Source organism: Micrasema longulum, unplaced genomic scaffold (genome assembly GCF_059751315.1).
Source record: "Micrasema longulum isolate JH-2025_06_02 unplaced genomic scaffold, ASM5975131v1 h1tg000987l, whole genome shotgun sequence".
Lineage (NCBI taxonomy): Eukaryota > Metazoa > Arthropoda > Insecta > Trichoptera > Brachycentridae > Micrasema > Micrasema longulum.
The window spans coordinates 40,662-55,829 of record NW_028278176.1 but is presented as its reverse complement, the minus strand read 5'-3'; the positions used below and the strand labels follow the sequence as shown (position 1 = coordinate 55,829).

At 33.2% G+C, this 15,168-nt stretch overlaps 1 protein-coding gene across 1 annotated transcript in view; it reads right to left on the bottom strand.

Annotated features, from left to right (window-relative positions):
* The window catches only part of Flo2 (flotillin-2), a 704,941-nt gene extending 689,817 nt beyond the window's left edge, over positions 1 to 15,124 (bottom strand). The window contains exon 1 of the mRNA XM_088232453.1: positions 14,929 to 15,124. Within this exon, the coding sequence (XP_088088579.1) occupies positions 14,929 to 14,977 (49 nt within the window). The 5' untranslated portion in view covers positions 14,978 to 15,124. The remainder of the gene's footprint in view (positions 1 to 14,928) is intronic.
* Between the last annotated feature and the right edge of the window lie 44 nt (positions 15,125 to 15,168).

Below are 15,168 nucleotides of genomic sequence, written 5' to 3'. Positions count from 1 at the left end.
ATAGTTTGTCATCGGGTGCCCAAACATTTTTGTTATTAAGATTCAAATAAAAGAGTAGAGACATAATATTGTAAACATTAAAAATAATAAATAAAATAATTGTACAAACAAAGTATCGATGATACATATTTAAAAGGTTTTTTTAAGTACGGAGTTGTTTGCAACTACGAGTACATACGTAGGTACTAACTATACACGACACTCTCCTATTCCGCGTTTACATTCCTTAGCCAACAAATTTACTTGTGATATAGACATTTTTAATACGACAGTTATCCATTTTAAAACGTTCTTAAATGCACTGTTTGAAACGAATTATTAATGTCGTAATAAAACTTTCTTTTTCATACAACTTTTTCTCTGATTTTGATTTGTATTATTATTTATTATTATCATTTTCTGAAATTAATGTATCAAATATTTTTGTGTACCAGATATTATGTTATTAGCTTATATATACTTACTGTAAACTAATTTTTATAATTTGTTTTTAACAATAATTTGCTAATACCATTTTTTTTATACGTATAGGTATATATATATTTTTGTTTAAATTATTTACAAGTTATTTACAATTTGGTTTTTTATTCAATTACTTTTCTTATATTTATGTATATTTTCTTTTTCTTTTTTACTATGTAAAGTTTCACTTTTTATTTTGCATGGCAGTATGCTTTTTATTGTTTCTACATGTATACAAAAAAGCGTTTTTATCTTTTAAATAATTACTTACTATGTTTGTACTTACCTGTATATTTTTTGTAAATGCCCCTCGGGCGTGTTTTAAAATTAAATAAAAATAAATAAATATTCTGTATATGAATCCTAACATCTTTAGGGCTTTTTTGTTGATATTATTAAAATGAGAGGAAAATGTAAAGAGTGAGTCAAGAGTAATTCGTAGATCTCGAATCGTGTTAACTGAAATAATGCTTATATTATTAATAATGTAAATTATATTTTTTGTTATTCTTTTCATTGTAAATGTAATTTTGTAACATGTTTGTACATTTAGGTAGATATCATTTAGATCACACCAAGTACTTTAAGTATCAAGATCTTTTTGGAGTATTTTTAGTCAGCTAATGTTTCAATTCTACGGAACATCTTTAAAAAAAATTAAATGTTGCCTACGTATATTTCATACGACAAAATAACTATATACACGACTAATGCAATAATATTCACACACAAAAGCGTACTTTTTTTATCAAGGGTGCTTAATTACATGGGATGGGTTTATTTCAATTCTAGTGTGTTAAAAATTCTCATTCCATGTTACGTCCACATTCCTTGAACAAACTCAGGTAATTTGACATACATAATGGGAACTCATCGTGATTGGTTGATGTCACCACCATTAGGAAAATTAATTAATTACTTCCCCGTTTTATACTAGTATTAATGATTTTAGATTATCAATAAAAAAAGAAAACCATTAAGTTAAAAGAGGGCGTGGATTATATGGCGTTAGGGTACTAGGCACTGAGGATAATGAGTCATGACACGAAACCCTACTTTCTTTGTTTCTTAAAAATTTTGGAATTAAAAAATATATATTTCAAAAAATATTTATACAAATATTAGCGTTCTTATAATTTACCCAAAATTTCAATTTTGGTGGCCATTTTCAACAAGTTGTAAATAACTTACAATTAGAAAATGGAAATCAAGTTGGGGTAGATTGGGGCTCGTTTGGATTCATTTAGGAGAAGGAGGTGTAATCTAATTGGATCACTAAGCAAGACACCTATAATTTCAACAAGATTAAAAGAGACGGTGATCACACGATGATCATTTCTTAACATCGAGTTACCTGAGGTTAACCTAAAGTAGCCTTAGATTACCACACAGTGACTCGAGGTAGTTTTTACAGACAGTATGTTAAAGGTGCCTCGTGGTGTGATGGTCAGCTCGTTTGTCTACCATGCCAGAAGTCTCGGGTTTGATTCCCGACATGGTTAATATAAAATATTTATTTACAACGGTGTTTTCACACTAGAATATTTCATAGTCCCTAGACTGGTACCTGAAGCGTAATACTGATCATCTTACCTTCATATAGCAACAATATATTAAGATGCGCTGCGATTGGTGTACCAATGCAGTGGCCTATGTACCATTAGGTGCGAAAAGGGAATGATGATAATGATGTTAAAGGTTGTAAACCAATTAATTGTTTTTTTTTATGCGATTTTCCAAAAAAATAATGATATTTTTAAAAGTACAAAAAAAATATGTTTTTCTGAAGTTTCGCGGTATGCCCTGAAAACCATGTATTTTCGAGTTTTATATATCTTAACAATAAAAAAATAAATGACAGGGATAAATTGTAAACAAGTAATGAGTACAAACATTAGGCTTATCTCTCAAACTTGTACAATGTTTGCTTGAGAGATAATATCACGCGATAACTACTGAATTATAAGCGTTATCTAGTAATAAAGTCAACAATTCTGAAGTGTAGCACTTGTAATGCTATTAAATGGCATTTGTCAAACTGAAGGAATTTACTTTTTGGATGGGTCATAGATTAACTTATTTAACCAATCAACGAGACCATTATGCCAATCATGTACCATACAATATATATTTATATTTTTTATTTATTTGAAATTTATTTATTAATAATCTTTACGGATAATTACATTAATTTAACACAAATAATATATCTTTTTTTTTCATACTCTGTTTTTTCATACATAAATGTACAAAATTGATTGCTATCATATTATGTCAAGAATACGTCAAACAGGCGAAGTGGTGTGATGTAGCTAATTTATTTTTGGATCTGTCGGTTTCTATTTTGGCAATGCCTGTTCTAAGGAACCAATTTGTTACGGTAAATAATCGATTCTATTTGTGAAAATTAAAATAAATAAAGATGATATTATAATTGATAATTGATTTACGATTTTGATTTATTTAAATACGTACATACGTACTGGCAGAACTTGATAATATTAACATTATTTTAGAAAACAAAAATATTATTTAAAAAAGCCCTTTAGGTAACCCCACCCCAGCATCAAGTTATTTGAGGAATTTGAGATCTTAGATATAAGGCTATTTTATATTTTAAAAATAATAATGTTTGTGAAAACAAATTATTCTATCAAATTCCAATAGGAACACTCCCACACTACCAGAAGTCAAACTAGAAGATGGGTCACGGGGTCTATCGCAAAATCTGAATTCGGGCAAAGAAATTTCAGGTTTCTGGGCCCCAAAATATTCAATATGTTACCCAAATATTGCAAAACCATGACCCGGATTCGATTTAATAAATTTGTAAAAAAATGGTTACTGGATTAAGGTCGAGTAAAATCGGAAAATTGACTCAAAATACATTCTTAAACAATAAATTAATATTGTATAACTAGTAAATTAACTAGTAGGTAGTAATGTTATTATTTATTTTTGCATAAAAATGTCTGCCTTAAAACAGGTCGTACCTAGTTAGGCAGACTAGACATGATCCAGAAAAATCTATTACCTAAGTGTGTATGTAGTAGATAAAGTAATTGTTATTTTTGTTAATAAACTATGATTATCATTATTACTATTACATAAGTAGTAAGTGTTATATGCAGGAAAACTCAATTTGTCTGGGTCTTAATATTAATACAAAAAAGACTAAGATTATGTCCAACAATCCTGTCCCGACCTTGATCAGCCTCTCTATAATTGTTACGGACGTCAAACGAAAAGCGGCCCTTGTAGGGACCGCCACTGCGCTATATTAAAATGTTTAGACTTAGGGATCTCGGTATGTGTTAGAAATGAGCTGCCCCTCCAATAAAGACTAGTATTTGTCACTTTCGGGGGTGGCCTTTTCCATACCGAGACATTTAGAATAGGCATTTAGTTATAAATTAGTTTTAAGTATATTTTTGAATGTGCATCGTTTCGCGCTGCGTTGCCGCCGCAAGAATGCCGTGAGAGCTGGAGGGGGTAGTGCCTATATACGTGGAGGGAGGGAGACAGATGGAGCGGGCGTGCGGCCTTCTCTATCGCTCTCTCTCTCTCCGCGCGGCATACGACGGCTAGACCCGCTCGGCGGGGTGAATGGTGGGGCACGTAGCGCGAACGGTATATAACGTGTACAAATGAAAATAAATGACACTTCTTCTCTGACGTTTGGCTTTTACTCATCTCTACTCGCTTCTCCCCGACCCGGCTTTCTACTCGATTCTACTTCACTTCGCTTGACACCTTCGCTTCACCCTGGACTTGGATTTTGGACTTCTCTCCCTACGGATTCCTGACCACGGCGAACCGGCAACTTCAACCTGAAGTAAGAGGCCCTTCTGAGGACATCTCCGGCCCCGACGAGTTAGACACGATCGCCTAGCCTCCGCTGCCTTACAACCAGTGGATCGGGACGTGTGCGTTAGTGACTGCAGCGGAACCACAACACGACGCCGGTAGCGCGTTAGCTACAATAATAATGCACAGAGGCTTGAGGATGCGGCGGAGGACCTGGTTTGAACACGTGCTGCGCATGTCTCAGGAGAACCTCAACCCAAGTTGCCTCTTCTTTAAGCCTGCGGGCTCACGCCGTCCTGGAAGGCCGTCGATGACGATCTTTCGACTTTATTCGGCGGAATTAAGGGGCGCTGGATTGACATGGGAGGAGGCGAAAATGCTGGCTGGCGATAGGGTCTGCTGGAGGCAACTGGTGATATCCACATGCTCCACTTAGGAGCGGATGTGGAAAAGAGAGAGAGAGAAGTGTTATATACGGGCGGAATAATATATTGAATGGTCATAGTGAATTTATAAGATCCTCTGAAAAAAATCGTATTTGAATAATGATGTTTTAAAATAAGTAGCTAATTTTACAGAGCTTCCTTTTAGTTTGGCCGTGTTATTTCGTGTCTCGTAGAGTAGGCATTTAATCAATAATTAATGTAAATCACACGACATCTATTATTCAAGTCTAAGTACGCTTACTGAGTAATCAGTGTCTTTTTATCGATTGAAATCCTTCAACGTAACCTGATCGATTGCATAAATATCACTTTAGCTGGACGCAAATTTATTTAAACTGCATTTTACTGAAACATTCGGGCCCGTATTCCAATGGGAAGTTAGCATTTATCTTCAATTTTATCAACAATTAAAATTAAGCTTTCTGTATGAAAAATAGAATATGCATATATTGCACATTTTTTTTTCTTCAACATGTTCAGTTACAGGTTACCGACGAAGAAATCTTACATTTTCATACAAATATACACATTTACGTGCATAAATATCTATTTTATTTTATACCGTCTCGATATATACCGATGAAGATAGCGTTTAAAATTCCGGCCCAGGGCCTCGATTATGATGGGAAGATAAAGACGTCATACCTTTACCTTGACGGTATAGTTAAAAATAAATTCGCTCTAGCGATTACAAATATATACAACCGACCCCCCACCTACAAGTTTTGGGTAGGTACATCGATATGAAACAAGGGGAAGCGTACGTCACAGTACACATATCTACGCTCTAAAATGACATAGCTTCAGTATGACGTCATAGTTGAAGATAAAGGTCTCCCGACCGACTACAAAGGTATAGTACCGATACATCCACCATCAAGTTTTGATGTAAGTACATCGGTTTATACCAACGGGTCTAGAACCCCTCGATACGTTTATCTACGCATCAAAAGTGACAAAAAAAAAATGCACGGAGAAATTTTTTCTTTAATTACGATTTATTTAAATTTTTAATCGTTTTGAGATTGACACCTTTTAAAAAAAAAGTCTATTAAAAATATAAGCGAGAAATAAGTAAATTTTGAAGACGAATATTCCGACATAACTGTCAGATTATGAGAAACGAGCGGCTAGATGCAAAAATAATCTCTTTAGGTTCTGTCCTATAGTTAGAAAGTTACCACTGTAAAAAATAAATGTAGTTATTATATTTTTCCATCTGTTTTACTATCTTTCTGAGAGAAAGTATCGAGAGCCGGCTTTGTAATCGCTACGTACTACCTCAGTAGATAAATGCAGACGATCGTTAAGCATATCGTTTTGGCAATGGTTAAAAGTCATATAAAAATCATGTTCAAGCGAGCATTTTTTGCTTGTATTGGGATTTATTGGAGTTTATAATAGGTTTGAAGTGGGCACTTTCTATCAAAGAAGCCTATTTAAAATATAAATGAGAACTATTTTAAATCCTAATGACGTAAGGAACGCGGACTATTTTTTAGCGGTAATTCATTGGCTTATTTCGATTATATGATGTCGATATGACAAGTAGGTAGAACATACCGAAGTAAGATACCGATAGTACAGAAGTTAAGTATACCGTCTCGATATATACCTACAGATGAAGAAAGCGTCCATAATCGAGGCACAGGTAAGCTATTTAAGGTGAAATACTAGAAAAATAAATGCATTTTCAATTAAAATACTTCTATAAAAATAAGAGTTTTCGATAATGTATTATAAATACAATGCTTTGTGTGTGTCAAAATGTTTGTGGAAAGGTTAGATTTTAATTTACATTAAAAAATATATATATATATATTTATTTATAAATTAATTTAACCAAATATTTTTTCTTTTTAAACTTTGCATTCTATTGTTCATCTTCATTATCATCAATCCCTTTCCGCACTTAATGGTACATAGGGCACTGCATTCGTACACCAATCGCAGCGTATCTTGATCATTTTTCTTACATGGAGGTAAGATGATCAGTTTTACGCTCTAGGTACCAGTCCAGGGACTATGAAATATTCTGGGTGATAACACCCTTTCAGATAAATATTTCCTCGCGAGACCTCGCATGGTGGGCTGCGTAACGCACTGACCATTACACCGCAAGGCCGACAATTGCTAATGATAAGATTTTTAACATCTTTTGTAAAAGTTGTCTGACTCTTTGTTTAGTTTTGTCTGGTAGATTATTGTATAATTATAGACCCTGATTAATAAGAAAGCATATCTCAATTATCATTTCAATTATGTTTTTATATATACATTCTTTTTCTGTTGATTTCAATGATACTCTTATTTTGTTATTTTTAATACTACTATATTTTACCATTATTTTGTTGATTTAAATGATACCATTATTTTGTATATTTGACTATGTGTGAATCTTAATTTGTATAATTTATATTTTAAAAATTATTTCTGATTATCTTTTTTGCATTGTATTCTTTGGAATTTTATTATTTATTACTTATACCTTTTTTTCTAGATTGTTATTCAACTGCATCACATATCAATATAATTGAATCTAATTAATTTTACTATTTATTTTATTGTTATTTATTATGGCTTGACACGGGCATAGCCTAAAAAGCCTTAATAAGTTCATTGATATTTAAACTAGTGTAGTTTTGAATGAATAAAAATAAAATTAATATCAAAATTAATCTCGAATGTCCTTTTCTCATTTTAGAATGTTATGATATTGTTCCGATATTTTCGTATTGTTTACTACAATTTTTTTCAAGTTTTAATTCGACGCCTAAATTTACATCAGAGGCTAATTTATGAATAAAATTTAAAGGTTCTAGTTGAAAGAGTTTAGTTATATTTCATTGTTTAGCTTGTTTAAAGGGTTCTTTGGATAAGGAAGGTAACATGCTAACTTAAATATTTTATTGATATTTCCTGCCTATAAAGTTATAAAGATCTAAATTTGTTGCAAAGGGAAAACATTTTTGATAGTCCGTTTTAAGACCGACAAATGTTTATTTTATATCTTCAAATTTCATGTTTTTTTTTGCAACACATAATATTACAAGCGCTTGGGCATAAGAAAAAAAGGTTTTGACACATTTTTTCTCTCACTTCTTAAGTCATTGGTTCCTCCGACTCCTTCCGACCAACGGCATGAAGAAACGAGGCCAGCACTCTCTTCGGCTTGACAACACCGCCACTTTTCCATATTTTAGGGATAAGGTTGTGCATAAGTCATTTGAACAATACGCACCATCCATCGGCAACGGCACATATGTGCATCTACCATCTTCCAGGAATAAGCGAGCACCCAGTTAGCCACATGTCCGGCAGTAACTACGATACCTACAATCTGAAAAATTTACCCTTCGGAAATATTTATTTATTTTGCTAACCATAATGTTGAAACATGATTTATAAATTTATTTTTCTTTGTTTACTTTTTAGCATGAACACATGGACAAATTATCTACTCCGCTCAGTGTTTATGTTTTGTAAAATTAATGATATAATTTTAAGTTGCTAGAATTCTACTTGTCCATGCGCTGTATAGCTGCAAGACGACTGGTTATCTTGCTTCAATTTGTAAATCTTATTAACCATTAATACTTTAGATATAATTTCAACAGTTCATGCGCTCAGTAGCTGCAAGACTTAAACTTGAGACTTATTTTTAAAAACGAGTTTTATTTTATTTTATTTTAATATCATTCAAACACTAAACTTTATTGTCTAATTAAAACATAATGTGAATGGGGGGGTTAGATTACTTACCGTCAATGCGCTATGTAGCTGCAAGACGTGCTGTAATCTGGCTCCTATCTGTTATAATTTAAATATATCATAATTGGAAACGAGGGACTAGAATCCCAATCGTCCATGCGCTCTGTAGCTGTGAGACGTGCTGGGATATTTATTTACTGTACAGAACCCTTGAGGTGATTTTCACAAAAATGGCGCTATATAAATTTTTCAACAATAATGATAATATTTTTGTCTAATATAGTAGTGTTGCCTATGTGCCAAAAAACTGTTGACCCTTTTCTGAAGAATCAGATAATTATTGAAGTTTCTAGTAAAATGGTTATAATTGATCGTTCTGTATTTGTCCCTATTCAAATCTATAGCCGTTATCAAAATCCGATGTCTATTAACAATCCGATGTCTATCAATGATCCGATGTCTATCAATAATCCGATGTCTATCAATAATCCGATGCCTATTAATAATCCGATGTCTATCAATAATCCGATGCCTATTAATAATCCGATGTCTATCAATAATCCGATGTCTATCAATAATCCGATGCCTATTAATAATCCGATGTCTATCAATAATCCGATGCCTATTAATAATCCGATGTCTATCAATAATCCGATTTCTATCAATATCCGAGGTCTATCAATAGTCCGGCCTCTTTAGAATAAGTTTTATATGGTTTTCTCTTCACTAAGCCAATGCGAGAAAATATTTTTTTTTATTTATTTAACATTTTATATACATAAAAGGGCGGGCATATTACCTGAAGGCAATTTCTTCCTGCCTACCCAAATCGTTCGGTTTGAGAAAATTACAAGTACATGGACATCCAGGATTTATACAGAATCTTATAATTTTACACAAAATTTAAAACAAAAATTAACTAAAAATATATCATGAGGAGTGGAGAGGGGGTGGAGAGGGAAGAAGAGAGAGAAAGGAACAACATTTAGATAGTGACATTTCAATCTTGATTTAAATGTAAATAAAGAAGGGAAAAGTCCCTAGCATTAGTGGGTAGATTATTCCACAATCGAGCAGCTACTAGTGTGAAAGAGGAGGCAAGAAAATTAGAGCGGTGAATGGGTATTAAAAGGGTTCTCTCGTTAGTAGAACGAAGAGATTGTCCATGTTGTGATATAGGTTTATGAAAGATCCTATAAATGTCCACTCCTCAATTTTCTCCCTCTTCACAACAATACTCAAAAATCGCACCCCTAGAAGTACACTGTCGTAGGTCTAAATTTGTCTCTTTTGAGTTATGAATGCAGTTTAACTCTTTTTTCTCTCTTTCACAGGAGAACACTCACGTATCTCTTTTTTTTTTAATACGAGATATATCATAAACTTTAGTATTCTTCGAAATGAATTGAGTAAAATATCGAAAACACTGCAGTAATAACGATGCTGCAGTGTTCTTCTCATATTTCAACAGTCAAATAAGCAAACGCTACAAAAATACTGGACATTATAAAGGTACAGATAGACATGCTACTAAAAAAGCATGCGTATAAGACGAGCATGCTGTTTAACATACTCGTTTTAAGCATGCCTGAACATGCATGCTCAAAGCAAACACTCCAACACACGTCATTTACTAGCATGCTCTCTGCCAGTGTAGTGAAAAACATGAATAACCAAGTGGCTATCCGCACAGAACTGAACAAAATCACCCTGTTTCTTGCAATACAATATATCTAAAAACTTTTGTCAACACGAAAGAATGAATAGGACGATTTTGGTTCGATTGATACTAGCATGCTAGTTAGCAAACGCGTTCAAAATTATTAATTTGTTACAACAGAGGGGCAAAACATTTTTGAGAAGGGAATATACGAGTAGAAGTCTGGACATTCACTACTACTCTAAACATTGTTGCTTTCAAACTTGTTTATGAGCATTCCCCTTCCATCCTCCCCGCAGGGGGCACGCTCAAAAATCAACCGTAGCGTCGCGCGTCAGTCTATTTGTCAGCATGCTTATTTAAGTATGCTTATTTAAGCATGCTTGATACTAGCAATGTTTTCGACACACATGTTACAAGGTAGCAATTGTTCAATATTAGTATGCTTTCGTGCTGCGTTGTGGCATGTCGATTTTCAATTTCAATTAATTTATTTAAAAATAACACATACATTACAAATTATAACATAATATTTAAATCATTTTTTTTTTTTTGTAAATATCAAACTACGCCTGGCGGCGCAATTGCGAAACTCTTCTTAGTTACGGGGACGCACTAATATAAATACGCTTTTAAAATATAATAAACGTGGGTTAATATTATTTTTGCATCCCCCAAAATCAGGCGAAAATAAATGAATGGGTCTAAATTATAAGGAATTTAAGGAAAGAATCTGATTGGGATCCACCAAAAACGAATGTTGATTGTTAACGTTAAAATACAAAATGAGTATCTTCCAATTTTCGGTAGCATATGTGTGATCGTTGAATGCAGCCCCGGTATAAACAAACAAACTTAGTAACTATGGGTTCGTTTGTCACTTGAACTCAGCCGAAATGAAGTGAGGGTTATCATTAGGGCCCGCCCAGGGCAGTGCAGATTGAACAAACACCGCGCTAGAATGAACCTTTCCGAAACTTTAGATGTAGGTTCTGTAGTGCAGGGGAGGAAACACCTACCCTCATTATATGTGAATGTGATGCTTTACATCATAAAAGGAGCCTCATCCTCGGGGGACCACCGGTTAAACCTGAGGATGTTAAAGATCTCGCCCCCTACCTAATAGCCCGATACGGCATACGAAATGGTCGACAAAACTATATCAAAAGCGGCTATATAGAAGTTTTGCCAGCATTTGTAGTATTTAGCAGACGAAGTGTCTATCTTGTCTCTATTTGACGATGATATTAACCAAGAAAGTAAGGTAAAAATAGTTGCTAATTTGGTCAAAAAAATCCATCGGTTCACAATAAACGCTACGTTCCATCGAGAGAAGAACTTAGCGGGCCTCTTTTCGAAAAAAACATCGATGACTTTGTTTCCATGAACAGCAGATCCTTTTTCAGGCGACTCAAAATTGATGACAGTTTTCTCATGGAGTGTCCTACTTCGTGGCCTGCTAATGCTTCGTTTCAACACGCTAAAATGAAGGTGCATTCACTGAAAGCAGTTAATGATACGGCTGAAAGAGCTGTTAAGTTGATGCAAGACTTTCATGGCTTAATCACAGTGGACGAGGAACAAAAACAATAGTTATTACGTTGCGTACAAGAACACAGAAAAGTATATCCTGACTGTGAAAAACAAACCTTAAAAATAAAATTTAATTAATAATGTCCTTTAAATAATTAATATGTATAATACATAATAAATATGATACAATAATCAAAGTACCATTGTTTTATTTACAAAATAAATATTAAGTTAAAATATTCCCCTATGGTTTCCATACAAACTTTTATATTCAAAGTTTGACATCAAGTCGGCACGGGTTATCGCTATCCGATTTCAATAATATTTATTATTTCAGTTATTAAGGTCAAATGGAACAAAATAAGAGGGTATGCGTGTCTCAATCTGTAAAAAAAAAATTGCCCTTATAGTCTGGGACACCCTAATGCTGATACATTCAGTCCCTAAGACGAATTTATTTCAGTAAAGCATTTTCGTAAAAAAAAAACATGTTACGCGGTATCACCGACAAAATATTTAATATAAATAATATTAATACTCTAGGATTGATTGATTGCGTCTGTCCCTTGTATTCGCGCTCAGGAATTTGAGCCTTATTGTCGTGGTAATAACGCTAAAATTTTCAGCTGTATTCATTGTTTGAATAATAAAAATTCTTTGATCCATTTTTTTTAACAAACGAAAATCACCGAGCTCATAAAACACGTCTAACCTTAGCGGCTGCCACAGACAAAAAAATATATAATCAAACCCGCGAAATTAAAAAAAATCCCGTAATTTTCTGAACACACCTCGTACATTTAAAGGGATTGAAGAATATTCTCACAGCTTTAAAAAATAATAATTAAGAGGTAAATGTTTTGGTAATAATACTGAAAAAATATATTCTAATGGTCTATTTTAATAAATAAATTGAGGTAAATATGAATACAAATATATTTGAAACATGCGAAAATGACCCTGATTTAGCGTTATTACCACGACAACAAGGCTCAAATTCCTGGGCGCGAGTATAAGCGACAGACGCAATCAATCAATTCAAGAGTATTAATAATATTATATGTATTTATTAAATATTTTGTCGGTGATACTACGATACCGCGTAACCTGTTTTTTTTTTTTACGAAAATGCTTTACTGAAATAAATTCATTATAGGGACTAAGAGCCGTAAGTTTTTAATTATTGCTATTTTAATCTAAATTATGACAGTTTTTCTGTTATAAATATAAGTACCTAAATTCCCTATCATTAAATAAACACCTGACCTTACCCTTAGCTATTGCTTTTTTCCCATAATTATAACCATAGTCCATGCTGAACTTAATACATTCAATTTATTATTACTTAAGTACCTAGAATGATATAACTATACTAGGACCTTCAATCCGTTTAATCTTTTAATTCGTTTGAAAATGTCCTAACAAGGCGAAGCAACTGTCCGATTTTTTTATTTCCGTTTCCCCAGTCGTATTGAAATACCTTTATGTATATATAATTCCTCTGCGCGTGTGATGTCACCGAACTCCTCCTAAACGGCTTAACCGATTTACGTGCGGTTTTCGGAGAAGTATAGATCTTTGCGCTGTGCGTGTTCGTAGATATTAAAATCTTCAATCTAATATGTAAAAAATAAGTAAGGTGCATAAGTGTTTTATTCAGCGATCTACCAGGGTTTGCAATGCATTTTTAAAAAAATGGAAAGATGTTGTTTGTGTGTAAAAAAAAGTTTCTTTTTGAATGTATACAAACAGCATTAATTTATTGTGGATCTAAATCAGATTCTTTCCTTAAATTCCTTATAATTTCTACCCATTCATTTCTTTTTACTGGATTTTTGGTAATACTAAAATAATATTAAATTCGATACATTTTTAAAAATCGTATTCCTACATAAGTACACCCCTCTGTTGGTGAGAAGACCGGAGTTTGACGTTTGCAAAAAGAATGCCATATTTGAAAAAAATATTTATTTTATGTTTTGGAATTCAACCATAAACAAGTACCTAGGTACCTACTTAAATTCAATATTTGAATATTAACAATTTGTAGTTTTGGAATTTCACCAAAAACAAGTACCTAGGTACCTACTTATCAATGAAAAGTCTTTAGCCAACGTTCGGGCAGGACAATCGACAATGTCATAAATAAAATGACATAAGTTAAAGAGAAAGTTTAGTGGTTAAAAAAAATAAATTAATAGACTATTTTTATGTATCGTATTATCAGCGCTTTGATTTTTTGGAGTTTTGTATTTCTGAAATCAATCCGCGTGTGACGTCTCAAATTCTCTTCCGCTTCTTCTCGGCCAGTTCCGCCGATTGGTCCGTTGACGGTATATAAACCGAAAATCTTCCACAACTCTCTTATCGTTGGTTGATTCATATGAACTAGTGACGTCGTTTAAAGTCGTTCGTTTTTATTCAAACATTTTTAATATTATTTTTGCACGTTTTCAAGAAACTTTGCCGCATAATTTAATGCTCTAATTTTTACCGCGCGTAAGAAAACATTTTTGTATCCAATTTTCCGTAGGGCTGAAGTTCCTCATTGTGAAAAAGTATCAAGAAATACGAAGATTAAAAAAATCGACACTAAACTCGGAACCACACGGTAGGTTTTGACAGCTCGACCGGTGTAAATACTTCTGGAGCGGTATGTTAAACATGTTGTAAATATAATTTTACATATACATAGTTACATAAATATACATGGAAATACGCCAAAAACCTTGACACGAGCGGCGATAGCATAATACCTACTACTGTACCATTCATTATGAATAATAATATGATTACGATGTATTGTGTCATTATATCTCAGCGAGCGATGCATGGTGCATTTTTTCATTCTAAGTGCATTTCGTTACAGAATAAAACAGTATTGATTAATTATTACCACTTACGCCTATATAATAACAATACATACATTAGGTTATTTTTAAACTTGACACTTTGATTCGAGATTTAAACTTATAACTATGTAATTTCTTCATCAAACGAATGTGCAAACAAACAGAACGGAATCCGTTTGTTATTGCCGTGTCCAAAACAACTAAAAACTAATTGCATACTGCATTATTTTAATTTACATACACGCCCCTTATTAAAACAATGCAATGAATTTAATTCAGTGCATGTTATGTTTTCATCTAGGACTTTTAATTGAGACAATTAATAATTATAAGATGCACGAGATAGTAGACCTATGAGCGATTCATATTCGGTGCATTTTTATCACTATCAAAACCAGTTTCTGTCAAAATTTGCACAATTTAAGAACATTAATATTTTTTGAAAAAATATTCTGACCTGAAACAATCAGCGCCTCATTCGGTCCTACAGTATGAATATTGCCCATTGTTGAAAATCGCACAAATACCACTTCACTAGAGCCCACTAAATCACAAAACCACTCTAATTCTCGAACTGATAACTCATAAACAATTATTTTAAAATCAACGGGACGATCTGACAGTTCTCCCAATGTTTAGAATCCAGCCATACTGAAAAACGCGTCTGAAATATTTAGGCGCGCGCATTCACTACCGG